The 14,314-nt window shown below is 43.6% G+C and overlaps 1 protein-coding gene across 1 annotated transcript in view; it reads right to left on the bottom strand.

Moving 5' to 3' along the window:
- The window catches only part of LOC106590716 (vasoactive intestinal polypeptide receptor), a 165,339-nt gene that overhangs the window by 20,516 nt on the left and 130,509 nt on the right, over positions 1 to 14,314 (bottom strand). Inside the window, exons 7-9 of the mRNA XM_045710828.2 lie at positions 10,237 to 10,390; positions 9,792 to 9,852; positions 3,744 to 3,816 (exon numbers count right to left, since the gene is read on the bottom strand). Coding sequence (XP_045566784.1) covers positions 3,744 to 3,816; positions 9,792 to 9,852; positions 10,237 to 10,390 — 288 coding nt within the window. The remainder of the gene's footprint in view (positions 1 to 3,743; positions 3,817 to 9,791; positions 9,853 to 10,236; positions 10,391 to 14,314) is intronic.

Genomic DNA, 14,314 nt, shown 5'->3' with positions numbered 1-14,314 from the left:
CTCTACTAAACTCTACTGGTGTGTTCTGTACCCTACTAAACTCTACTGGTGTGTTCTGTACTCTACTAAACTCTACTGGTGTGTTCTGTACTGTACCCTACTAAACTCTACTGGTGTGTTCTGTACCCTACTAAACTCTACTGGTGTGTTCTGTACTCTACTAAACTCTACTGGTGTGTTCTGTACTCTACTAAACTCTACTGGTGTGTTCTGTACCCTACTAAACTCTACTGGTGTGTTCTGTACCCTACTAAACTCTACTGGTGTGTTCTGTACTCTACTAAACTCTACTGGTGTGTTCTGTAATGTACCCTACTAAACTCTACTGGTGTGTTCTGTACCCTACTAAACTCTACTGGTGTGTTCTGTACTGTACTCTACTAAACTCTACTGGTGTGTTCTGTAATGTACCCTACTAAACTCTACTGGTGTGTTCTGCACCCTACTAAACTCTACTGGTGTGTTCTGTAATGTACCCTACTAAACTCTACTGGTGTGTTCTGTACCCTACTAAACTCTACTGGTGTGTTCTGTACCCTACTAAACTCTACTGGTGTGTTCTGTACCCTACTAAACTCTACTGGTGTGTTCTGTACCCTACTAAACTCTACTGGTGTGTTCTGTACCCTACTAAACTCTACTGGTGTGTTCTGTACCCTACTAAACTCTACTGGTGTGTTCTGTACCCTACTAAACTCTACTGGTGTGTTCTGTACCCTACTAAACTATACTGGTGTGTTCTGTACTCTACTAAACTCTACTGGTGTGTTCTGTACTGTACTTTACTAAACTCTCTTCTCTCTACAGTAATAACCATAACAGAGACAGACCTCCTCTCTCTACAGTAATAACCATAACAGAGACAGACCTCCTCTCTCTACAGTAATAACCATAACAGAGACAGACCTCCTCTCTCTACAGTAATAACCATAACACAGTCAGACCTCATCTCTCTACAGTAATAACCATAACAGAGACAGACCTCTTCTCTCTACAGTAATAACCATAACAGACAGACCTCCTCTCTCTACAGTAATAACCATAACAGAGACAGACCTCCTCTCTCTACAGTAATAACCATAACAGAGACAGACCTCCTCTCTCTACAGTAATAACCATAACAGAGACAGACCTCCTCTCTCTACAGTAATAACCATAACAGAGACAGACCTCCTCTCTCTACAGTAATAACCATAACAGACACAGACCTCCTCTCTCTACAGTAATAACCATAACAGACAGACCTCCTCTCTCTACAGTAATAACCAGAACAGAGACAGACCTCCTCTCTCTACAGTAATAACCATAACAGAGACAGACAGACCTCCTCTCTCTACAGTAATAACCATAACAGAGACAGACCTCCTCTCTCTACAGTAATAACCATAACAGACACAGACCTCCTCTCTCTACAGTAATAACCATAACAGACAGACCTCCTCTCTCTACAGTAATAACCATAACAGAGACAGACAGACCTCCTCTCTCTACAGTAATAACCATAACAGACAGACCTCCTCTCTCTACAGTAATAACCATAACAGAGACAGACAGACCTCCTCTCTCTATAGTAATAACCATAACAGAGACAGACCTCCTCTCTCTACAGTAATAACCATAACAGAGACAGACAGACCTCCTCTCTCTACAGTAATAACCATAACAGAGACAGACCTCCTCTCTCTACAGTAATAACCATAACAGACAGACCTCCTCTCTCTACAGTAATAACCATAACAGAGACAGACAGACCTCCTCTCTCTATAGTAATAACCATAACAGAGACAGACCTCCTCTCTCTACAGTAATAACCATAACAGAGACAGACAGACCTCCTCTCTCTACAGTAATAACCATAACAGAGACAGACCTCCTCTCTCTACAGTAATACCCATAACAGAGACAGACCTCTTCTCTCTACAGTAATAACCATAACAGAGACAGACAGACAGACCTCCTCTCTCTACAGTAATAACCATAACAGAGACAGACCTCTTCTCTCTACAGTAATAACCATAACAGAGACAGACAGACCTCCTCTCTCTACAGTAATAACCATAACAGAGACAGACAGACCTCCTCTCTCTACAGTAATAACCATAACAGAGACAGACCTCCTCTCTCTACAGTAATAACCATAACAGAGACAGACCTCCTCTCTCTACAGTAATAACCATAACAGACACAGACCTCCTCTCTCTACAGTAATAACCATAACAGAGACAGACAGACCTCCTCTCTCTACAGTAATAACCATATCAGAGACAGACCTCCTCTCTCTACAGTAATAACCATAACAGAGACAGACCTCCTCTCTCTACAGTAATAACCATAACAGAGACAGACCTCCTCTCTCTACAGTAATAACCATAACAGAGACAGACCTCATCTCTCTACAGTAATAACCATAACAGAGTAAGACCTCCTCTCTCTACAGTAATAACCATAACAGACACAGACCTCCTCTCTCTACAGTAATAACCATAACAGAGACAGACCTCCTCTCTCTACAGTAATAACCATAACAGACACAGACCTCCTCTCTCTACAGTAATAACCATAACAGACAGACCTCCTCTCTCTACAGTAATAACCATAACAGAGACAGACAGACCTCCTCTCTCTACAGTAATAACCATAACAGACAGACCTCCTCTCTCTACAGTAATAACCATAACAGAGACAGACAGACCTCCTCTCTCTACAGTAATAACCATAACAGAGACAGACAGACCTCCTCTCTCTACAGTAATAACCATAACAGACAGACCTCCTCTCTCTACAGTAATACCCATAACAGAGACAGACCTCTTCTCTCTACAGTAATAACCATAACAGAGACAGACAGACAGACCTCCTCTCTCTACAGTAATAACCATAACAGAGACAGACCTCTTCTCTCTACAGTAATAACCATAACAGAGACAGACAGACCTCCTCTCTCTACAGTAATAACCATAACAGAGACAGACAGACCTCCTCTCTCTACAGTAATAACCATAACAGAGACAGACAGACCTCCTCTCTCTACAGTAATAACCATAACAGACACAGACCTCCTCTCTCTACAGTAATAACCATAACAGACAGACCTCCTCTCTCTACAGTAATAACCATAACAGAGACAGACAGACCTCCTCTCTCTACAGTAATAACCATAACAGACAGACCTCCTCTCTCTACAGTAATAACCATAACAGAGACAGACAGACCTCCTCTCTCTACAGTAATAACCATAACAGAGACAGACCTCCTCTCTCTACAGTAATAACCATAACAGAGACAGACCTCCTCTCTCTACAGTAATAACCATAACAGAGTCAGACCTCCTCTCTCTACAGTAATAACCATAACAGAGACAGACCTCCTCTCTCTACAGTAATAACCATAACAGAGACAGACCTCCTCTCTCTACAGTAATAACCATAACAGAGTCAGACCTCCTCTCTCTACAGTAATAACCATAACAGAGACAGACAGACAGACCTCCTCTCTCTACAGTAATAACCATAACAGCGACAGACCTCCTCTCTCTACAGTAATAACCATAACAGAGACAGACCTCTTCTCTCTACAGTAATAACCATAACAGACAGACCTCCTCTCTCTACAGTAATAACCATAACAGACAGACCTCCTCTCTCTACAGTAATAACCATAACAGCTACTTCTGAGGGAATGAGAGTGAGAGTTGAATCCCTTCATACTAATCTTGAAAGTTGAGGAGCGGCTGAACAACTCACCAGGATGGAGGCCAGTATTGGTGTCTTAATGATCCACCAGAACATCTCCGTCTTTTCAATTATGTCCCAGCATCTGGTAACATATAGATGACATCACATATATTATCACATATATCACAACACCTGGTAACATGTATCACAACACCTGGTAACATATTGGTGACATCACATATATTATTACATATATCACAACACCTGGTAACATATAGGTGACATCACATATGTTATTACATATATCACAACACCTGGTAACATATATCACAACACCTGGTAACATATATCACAACACCTGGTAACATATTGGTGACATCACATATATTATTACATATATCACAACACCTGGTAACATATAGGTGACATCACATATGTTATTACATATATCACAACACCTGGTAACATATATCACAACACCTGGTAACATATATCACAACACCTGGTAACATATATCACAACACCTGGTAACATATTGGTGACATCACATATATTATTACATATATCACAACACCTGGTAACATATATCACAACACCTGGTAACATATATCACAACACCTGGTAACATATATCACAACACCTGGTAACATATATCACAACACCTGATAACATATTGGTGACATCACATATATTATTACATATATCACAACACCTGGTAACATATATCACAACACCTGGTAACATATATCACAACACCTGGTAACATATATCACAACACCTGGTAACATATATCACAACACCTGGTAACTTAATACACAACACCTGGTAACATATAGATTGATTATGTCGCATATATTTTCACATATATCACAACACCTGGTAACATATACACTACCGTTCAAAAGTTTGTGGTCACTTAGAAATGTCTTTGTTTTTGAAAGAAAAGCACATTTTTTGTCCATTAAAATAACATCAAATTGATCAGAAATAGAGTGTAGACATTCTTAATGTTGTAAATGACTATTGTAGCTGGAAACGGCTGATTTTTTATGGAATATCTACATAGGCGTACAGAGGCCCATCATCAGCAACCATCACTTCTGTGTTCCAATGGCACGTTGTGTTAGCTAATCCAAGTTTATCATTTTAAAAGGCTATTTGATCATTAGAAAACCCTTTTGCAATTATGTTGTTCTGATTAAAGAAGCAATATAACTGGCCTTCTTTAGACTAGTTGAGTATCTGGAGCATCAGCATTTGTTTGTTTGATTACAGGCTCAAAATGGTCAGAAACAAAGATCCTTTCTTCTGAAACTCATCAGCCTATTCTTGTTATGAGAAATTAAGGCTATTCCATCTCATACAACACTGTGTACTACTCTCGTCACAGAACAGCGCAAACTGGCTCTAACCAGAATAGAAAGAGGAGTGGGAGGCCCCGGTGCACAACTGAGCAAGAGGACAAGTACATTAGAGTGTCTAGTTTGAGAAACAGATGCCTCACAAGTCCTTAACTGGCAGCTTCATTAAATAGTACCCGCAAAACACCAGTCTCAGCAGTGAAGAAGCGACTCCGGGATGCTGGCCTTCTAGGCAATCTTCCTCTGTCCAGTGTCTGTGTTCTTTTGCCTATCTTAATCTTTTACTTTTTATTGGCCAGTCTGAGATATGGCTTTTTCTTTGCAACTCTGCCTAGAAGGCCAGCATCCCGGAGTCTCCTCCTCACTGTTGACGTTGAAACTGGTGTTTTTTGCAGGTACCATTTAATGAAGCTGCCTGTTCTGACTGGGTGTATTGTACCCATTGATTATTTTAGAATACAACCTAAGTGCCTCGTGAGCTAAGTTCAACTGTCTTACAACATTAGCAATATAAGCCTGTTTTACTCCTAAATTTGTAAACAAACTATATATCCTCAAAACATGGTTAAAACTTTGATATCACGGATTGTATGTCCTTGAATCCATAGTTCTGTCTATGAATTTCAGAGTGGTTATATTTCTCCAGCCCTCATCCCTCAGCTTTTTACCGAAATAGTGGTGGGGAGTACCGTTTGTTATTGTTTCAACTGCTGATTGCTGCTTTAAAGTCAACAGCATCATGAACCTTACCCACTACCAGGACATTTGAGCCAAAAAACTGTTTGCTTCTTCCCGGAGAATGAAATTAACCCCAAGCACACATGAAATTCCACAAAGAAAAATGTACCACTAAATTTATATTTTGCATGGACATCTCAGTATTTGAGATGTCCATGCTAAAGGACCTCTTTAATAAGCTTGACCCTAAAAAACATCTGGGTCAGATGGTTTAGACCCTTTCTTCTTTAAGGTTGCTGCCCCTATCATCGTAAAGCCTATCTCTGACTTTTTTAACGTGTCTCTCCTCTCTGGGGAGGTTCCCATTGCTTGGAAGGCAGCCACGGTTCATCCTTTATTTAAAGGGGGAGATCAAGCTGATCCTAACTGTTTTAGGCCTATTTCTATTTTTCCCTGTTTATCAAAAGTGTTGTAAAAACTTGTCAATAATCAACTGACTGGCTTTCTTGATGTCTATCTTATTCTTTCTGGCATGCAATCTGGTTTCGGCTCAGGTTATGGATGTGTCACTGCAACCTTTAAGGTCCTCAATGATGTCACTGCAGTGAGGCTCCCGTGTTCCACCTTGGTGATTGAGTCTGGCTCTCCACCAGGAAGCCACTCCTCAGTAAAAGGCATATGATAGCCTGGTTGGTGTTTGCCAAAAGGCACCTAAAGACACTCAGACCATGAGAAATACGATTCTCTGGTCTGATGAAACCAAGATTGAATTCTTTGGCCTGAATGCCAAGAGTCACGTCTGGAGTAAACCTGGCACCATCCCTATGGTGAAGCATGGTGGTGGCAGCATCATGATGTGGGGATGTTTTTAAGCGGACAGGGACTGGGAGATTAGACGGGATTGAGGGAAAGACGAACGGAGCAAAGTACAGAGTGTTCTTTGATGAAAACCTGCTCCAGAGTGTTCAGGACCTCAGACTGGGGCGAAGGTTCACCTTCCAACAGGACAACGACCCTAAACACACAGCCAAGACAATATAGAAGTGACTTCGGGACGAGTGGCCCAGCCAGAGCCCGGACTTGAACCCGATCGAACATCTCTGGAGAGACCTGAAAATAGCTGTGCAGCAACGCTCCCCATCCAACCTGACAGAGCTTGAAACTATCTGCAAATAATTATGAGAGAAACTCCCCAAATACAGATGTGCCAAGCTTGTAGCATCATACCCACGAAGACTTGATGCTGTAATCACTGCCAAAGGTGCTTCAACAAAGACTTCTTTACGTGCTGCTGTGCGGTTTGTTGCTAACCTTACTTTGCTACATCCCAACTTTACAGTTTTAATTTATAATTACCGTTTTTATTTTTATTTTTTCCCCTCGCTCAACTTTTTAATATATTTTTTTTCACTGTGAAGGACCTCTGTGTTACTCTGGAACCTGATCTCTCTTTTGACGAACATATCAAGACTGTTTCAAGGACAGCTTTTTTCCATCTACGTAACATTGCAAAAATCTGAAACTTTCTGTCCAAAAATGATGCAGGAAAATGTATCCATTCTTTTGTCATTTCTAGGTTAGACTACTGCAATGCTCTACTTTCCAGCTACCCGGATAAAGCACTAAATAAACTTCAGTTAGTGCAAAACACGGGTGCTAGAACCTTGACTAGAAACAAAACTTTTGATCATATTACTCCAGTGCTAGCCTCTCTACACCGGCTTCCTGTTATTAAGGCAAGGGCTGATTTCAAGGTTTTACTGCTAACCTACAAAGCATTACATGGGCTTGCTCTTACCTATCGTTCCGATTTGGTCCTGCCGTACATACCAACATGTATGCTACAGTCAAAAGACGCTTGCCTCCTTACTGTCCCTAGAATTTGTAAGCAAACAGCTGGAGGCAGGGCTTTCTCCTATAGAGCTCCATTTTTATGGAATGGTCTGCCTACCAATGTGAGAGACGCAGACTCAGTCTCAACCTTTAAGTCTTTACTGAAGACTGATCTCTTTAGTAGGTCTTATGATTGAGCTAGTCTGGCCCAGGAGTGTGAAGGTGAACGGAAATGCATTGGAGTGACGAACCGCCCTTGCTGTCTCTGCCTGGCCGGTTCCCCTCTCTCCACTGGGATTCTCTGCCTCTAACCCTATTACGGGGGCTGAGTCACTGGCTTACTGGTGCTCTTCCATGCCGTCCCCAGGAGGGGTGCATCCCTTGAGTGGGTTGAGTCACTTACGTGATCTTCCTGTCCGGGTTGGCGCTCCCCCTTGGGTTGTGCCGTGGCGGAGATCTTTGTGGGCTATACTCGGCCTTGTCTCAGGATGGTAAGTTGGTAGTTGAAGGGATCCATCTACTGGTGTGGGGGCTGTGCTTTGGCGAAGTGGGTGGGGTTATATCCTGCCTGTTTGGCCCTGTCCGGGGGTATCGTCGGACAGGGCCACAGTGTCTCCCGACCCCTCCTGTCTCAGCCTTCAGTATTTATGCTGCAGTAGTTTATGTGTTGGGGGGCTAGGGTCAGTCTGTTATATCTGGAGTATTTCTCCTGTCTTATCTTAGTTTATTACAGTGCCATCCGTTTTGTCACCAAAGCCCCATATACTACCCACCACTGCAACCTATACGCTCTCGTTGGCTGGCCCTCACTTCATACTCATCGCCAAACCCACTGACTCCAGGTCATCTACAAGACCCTACTAGTTAAAGTCCCGCCTTATCTCTGCTCGCTGGTCACCATAGCTGCACCCACCCGTAGCACGCGTTCCAGCAGGTATATCTCACTGGTCATCCCCAAAGCCAATTCCACGTTTGGCTGCCTCTCCTTCCAGTTCTCTGCTGCCAATGACTGGAACGAACTGCAAAAATCTCTGAAACTGGAAACACTTATCTCCCTCACTAGCTTTAAGCACCAGCTGTCAGAGCAGCTCACAGATCACTGCACATGTAAATAGCCCATCTATAAATAGCCCAAACAACTACCCCTTCCCCTACTGTATTTATTTATTTTGCTCCTTTGCACCCCAGTATTTCTACTTTGCACACTCATCTACTGTCAAATCTACCATTCCAATGTTTTAATTGCTATATTGTATTTACTTCGCCACCATGGCCTATTTATTGCCTTTACCTCCCTTATCTTACCTCATTTGCTCACATTGTATATAGACTATATATTACTGACTGTATGTTTATTTTACTCCATGTGTAACTCTGTGTTGTTATATGTGTCGAATTGCTTTGCTTTATCTTGGCCAGGTTGCAGATGTAAATGAGAACTTGTTCTCAACTTGCCTACCTGGTTAAATAAAGGTGAAATAAACAATAATAAAATTTAAAATGAATCTTATGTACTGTGTGAATTTAAGGAAGCTCGCTCTAATTCTCTCTCTTTTTCCTCTTTCTTTCTCTCTTTCTTTCTTTCTCTCTCTCGGAGGATCTGAGCCCTAGGACCATGCCTCAGGACTACCTGGCCTGATGACTCCTTGCTGTCCCCAGTCCACCTGGCCGTGCTGCTGCTCCAGTTCCAACAGTTCTGCCTGCGGCTATTGAACCCTGACCTGTTCACCGGACGTGCTACCTGTCCCAGACCTGCTGTTTTCAACTCTCTAGAGACAGCAGGAGCGGTAGAAATACTCTGAATGATCGGCTATGAAAAGCCAACTGACATTTACTCCTGAGGTGCTGACCTGTTGCACCCTCGACAACTACTGTGATTATTATTATTTGACCATGCTGGTCATTTATGAACATTTGAACATCTTGGCCAAGTTCTGTTATAATCTCCACCCGGCACAGCCAGAAGAGGACTGGCCACCCCTCATAGCCTGGTTCCTCTCTAGGTTTCTTCCTAGGTTTTGGCCTTTCTAGAGAGTTTTTACTAGCCACCGTGCTTCTACACCTGCATTGCTTGCTGTTTGGGGGTTTTAGGCTGGGTTTCTGTACAGCACTTTGTGACATCAGCTGATGTAAGAAGGGCTTTATAAATAACATTTGATTGATTACAGCTGAAAGTTCCATGAGTCACATGCTGTGGTCTAGCCGGAGAGGACAAGAATTAGACCCGTCGGAGAGCTTTTCTTACCCCACGTCATTATAGTAGGCTTTCGCAACACCCCAAGCTGAGATGAAGATGGTTGGCCCTCCTGCAGGAGAAAAGCACTCAATCAATGTCTGGTCAAGCCAACCCCAGAATATAGACAAACTTACCTCAAACAATCAGACAGGCAGACAGAGACACTTACCCCAATCAGACAGACAGACATACATGCTTGCCCAAGCCAATCAGACAGACAGGCAGACAGACAAACTCATCACCAGCCAGTCAGACAGACAGACATACAGACAGACAGCCAGACCGACAGACACACTTACTCCAGCCAATCAGACAGACAGACAGAGAAACACAATTACCCCAGCCAATCAGACAGACAGACAGACTCACACCAGCCAATCAGACAGACACACTCACCCCAGCCAATCAGACAGACACTCTCACCTCAGCCAATCAGACAGGCAGCCGCACTCACCCCAGCCAATCAGAATGTAGCACCAGAAGTATTTTCTCTCAGAGAAGAAGGAAACGGCCAATAGGGCGTGGAGATACAGGCCTTCGACCAGCAGCCAGAAGAAGCTGGCCATTATACAGTACTGGAAGAAGACCATCACCGCCTTGCAGCCCACCTGACAACACAGAGAGATATACAGTATCAGTCCAGCTGACAGAGATATACAGTATCAGTCCACATGACATGCATTTTTCTACGGCTGGCCATGCTTTCCACCTGGCTACCCCTACCCCGGGCAACAGCCCTGGGCTCCCCACAGCAACTCGCCCAAACCTCCCCCACTTCTCCTTCACCCAAATCCAGATAGCTGATGTTCTGAAAGAGCTGCAAAATCTGGACCCTTACAAATCAGCTGGGCTAGACAATCTGGACCATCCTTTTCTAAAATTATCTGCCGAAATTGTTGCAACCCCTATTACTAGCCTGTTCAACCTCTCTTTCGTATCGTCTGAGATTCCCATAGATTGGAAAGCTGCCGTGGTCATCCCCCTCTTCAAAGGGGGAGACACTCTAGACCCAAACTGCTACAGACCTATATCTATTCTACCCTGCCTTTCTAAGGTCTATGAAAGCCAAGTTAACAAACAGATTACCGACCATTTCGAATCTCACTGTACCTTCTCCGCTATGCAATCTGGTTTCAGAGCTGGTCATGGGTGCACCTCAGCCACGCTCAAGGTCCTAAACAATATCATAACTGCCACCGATAAGAGACATTACTGTGCAGCCGTATTCATCGACCTGGCCAAGGCATTCGACTCTGTCAATCTGTTGTCCGGACCTCTGGCAGTCTCTATGGGGCCGACTCTCTTCTCTGTATACATCAATGATGTCGCTCCCGCTGCTGCTGATTCTTTGATCCACCTCTACGCAGACGACACCATTCTGTATACCTCTGGCCCTTCTTTGGACACTGTGTTAACTTCACTCGGGTAGGGGGCAGCATTCGGAATTTTGGATGAAAAGCGTGCCCAAATTAAACTGCCTGCTACTCAGGCCCAGAAGCTAGGATATGCATATAATGGTAGATGGTAGATCTGGATAGAAAACACAAAAGTTTCCAAAACTGTTAAAATAATGTCTGTGAGTATAACAGAACTGATATGGCAGGCGAAAACCTGAGGAAAATCCATCCAGGAAGTACTATTATTTTGAAAGGCTGTTTTTCCATTGAAAGCCTATCCACCATACAAAGACTTAGGACCCAGTTCACAATCTCTATGGCTTCTTCTACACGTGGCCAGTCTTTAGGCATTGTTTTAGGCTTTTACTCTGAAAAATGAGGGAGATACAGCACTTTCAATGAGTGGACAGTGGAAATCTCCAGACATGAGTCCAGCGCGTGACCGGGAGCGCGACATTCTTGTTTCTCCTTTTCTATTGACGAAGCTTTGTCCGGTTGAAATATTATTGATTATTTATGACAAAAACAACCTGAGGATTGATTTTAAACATCGTTTGACATGTTTCTACAAACTTTTATTGTACTTTTTTGACTTTTCGTCTGGATGTTGAGAGCGCACTTTGTGCCTTTGGATTACTGAACTAAACGCACCAACAAAATGGAGGTTTTTGGACATAAAGAGGGACATTATCAAACAAAACAAACATTTATTGTGTAACATGGAGTCCTGGGAGTACCAGCAGATGAAGATCATCAAAGGTAAGTGATTAATTTAATCGCTATTTCTGATTTTTATTGTTTGAATTTGGCGCCAAGGAATTTCACTGGCTGTTGTCGAGGTGGGACGTCCCAATGATACCAGAGAGGTTAAACATCTCCAATCCAAAATTAAATGTAGAATCGGCTTCCTATTTCGCAACAAAGCATCCTTCACTCATGCTGCCAAACATACCCTCGTAAAACTGACCATCCTACCGATCCTCGTCTTCAGCGATGTCATTTACAAAATAGCCTCCAACACTCTACTCAACAAATTGGATGCAGTCTATCACAGTGCCATCCGTTTTGTCACCAAAGCCCCATATACTACCCACCACTGTGACCTGTATGCTCTCGTTGGCTGGCCCCCGCTTCATACTTGTTGCCAAACCCACTGGCAAGTCTCTGCTAGGTAAAGCCCCGCCTTATCTCAGCTCACTAGTCACCATAGCAGCACCCACCCGTAGCACGCGCTCCAGCAGGTATATCTCACTGGTCACCCCCAAAGCCAATTCTTCCTTTGGCCGCCTCTCCTTCCAGTTCTCTGCTGCCAATGACTGGAACGAACTGCAAAAATCTCTGAAGCAGGAGACTCTTACCTCCCTCACTAGCTTTAAGCACCAGCTGTCAGAGCAGCTCACAGATCACTGCACCTGTACATAGCCCATCTGTAAACAGCCCATCAATCTACCCCATCCCCATACTGTATTTATTTCTTTATCTTGCCCCTTTGCACCCCAGTATCTCTACTTGCACATTTATCTTCTGCATATCCTGCCATTCCAGTGTTTAATTGCTATATTGTAATTACTTCGCCACCAAGGCCTATTTATTGCCTTACCTCTCTTATCCTACCTCATTTGCACATGCTGTATATAGATTTTTCTACTGTATTATTGATTGTATGTTTGTTTATTCCATGTGTAACTCTGTGTTGTTGTATGTGTCAAACTGCTTTGCTTTATCTTGGCCAGGTCGCAGTTGCAAATGAGAACTTGTTCTCAACTAGCCTACCTGGTTAAATAAAGAGACAGAGATATAAAGTATCAGTCCAAGCTATAGACCACACTATCTATCAAGAGAGTTCTCACCTATATTAGCTGCCTATTTACCAACACAGACCAATACTGGCACTAAGACCTCTCTCAACCAACTCTATAAGGCCATAAAAAAAATAAGAAAATGCTCATCCAGAAGCGGCGCTCCTAGTAGTCGGGGACTTTAATGCAGGCAAACGTAAATCCATTTACCTAATTTCTATCAGCATGTTAAATGTGCAACCAGAGGGAAACAACTCTAGACCACCTTTACTCCACACACAGAGACACATACAAAGCTCTCCCCACCCTCCATTTGGCTAATCTGACCATAATTATATCCTCCTGATTCCTGCTTACAAGCAAAAACTAAAGCAGGAAGTACCAGTGACTCACTCAATGTGGAAGTGGTCAGATGAGGCAGATGCTACGCTACGGGACTGTTTAGCAGCACAGACTGGAATATGTTCCTGGATTCATCCAATGGCATTGAGGAGTTCATATCCCAACCAGAAGCCATGGATTACAGGCAACATCCGCATCGAGCTAAAGGCTAGAGCTGCCGCTTTCAAGCAGCGGGACACTAATCCGGACACTTATAAGAAATCCCGCTATGCCCTCAGACGAATGATCAAACAAGCAAAGCATCAATACAGGATTAAGATCGAAACCTACTACACCGCCTCTGAAGCTCGTCGGATGTGGCAGGGCTTGAAAACTATTACGGACTACAAAGGGAAACCCAGCCACGACCTGCTCAGTGACGCGAGCCTACCAGACGAGCTAAAGGCCTTTTATGCTCGCTTCGGGGCAAGCAACACTGAAGCATGCACGAGATTACCAGCTGTTCTGGATGACTGTGTGATAACGCTCTCGGTAGCCAATGTGAGCAAGACCTTTAAACAGGTCAACATTAACAAGGCTGCAGGGCCAGACGGATTACCAGGACGTGTACTCAAAGCATGCGTGGACCAACTGGCAAGTGTCTTCACTGACATTTTCAACCTCTCCCTGACCGAGTCCGTAATACCTACATGTTTCAAGCAGACCACCAAAATCCCTGTGCCCAAGGAAGCGAAGGTAACCTGCCTAAACAATTACCGCCCCGTAGCACTCACATCGGTAGCCATGAAGTGCTTTGAAAGGCTGGTCATGGCTCACATCAACACCATCCTCCCGGATACCCTAGACCCACTCCAATTCGCGTACCGCCCCAACAGATCCACAGATGACGCAATCTCAATTGCACTCCACACTGCCCTTTCCTGAAGACATAACAGTGTTAGGCCTGATCACCAAAAAGGATGACACCGCCTATAGGGAGGAGGTAAGAGATCTG

Source organism: Salmo salar, chromosome 29 (assembly GCF_965601325.2).
Source record: "Salmo salar chromosome 29, fSalSal1, whole genome shotgun sequence".
NCBI lineage: Eukaryota > Metazoa > Chordata > Actinopteri > Salmoniformes > Salmonidae > Salmo > Salmo salar.
The sequence above is the reverse complement of the archived record's forward strand: the minus strand, read 5'-3'. Positions and strand labels throughout refer to the sequence as shown.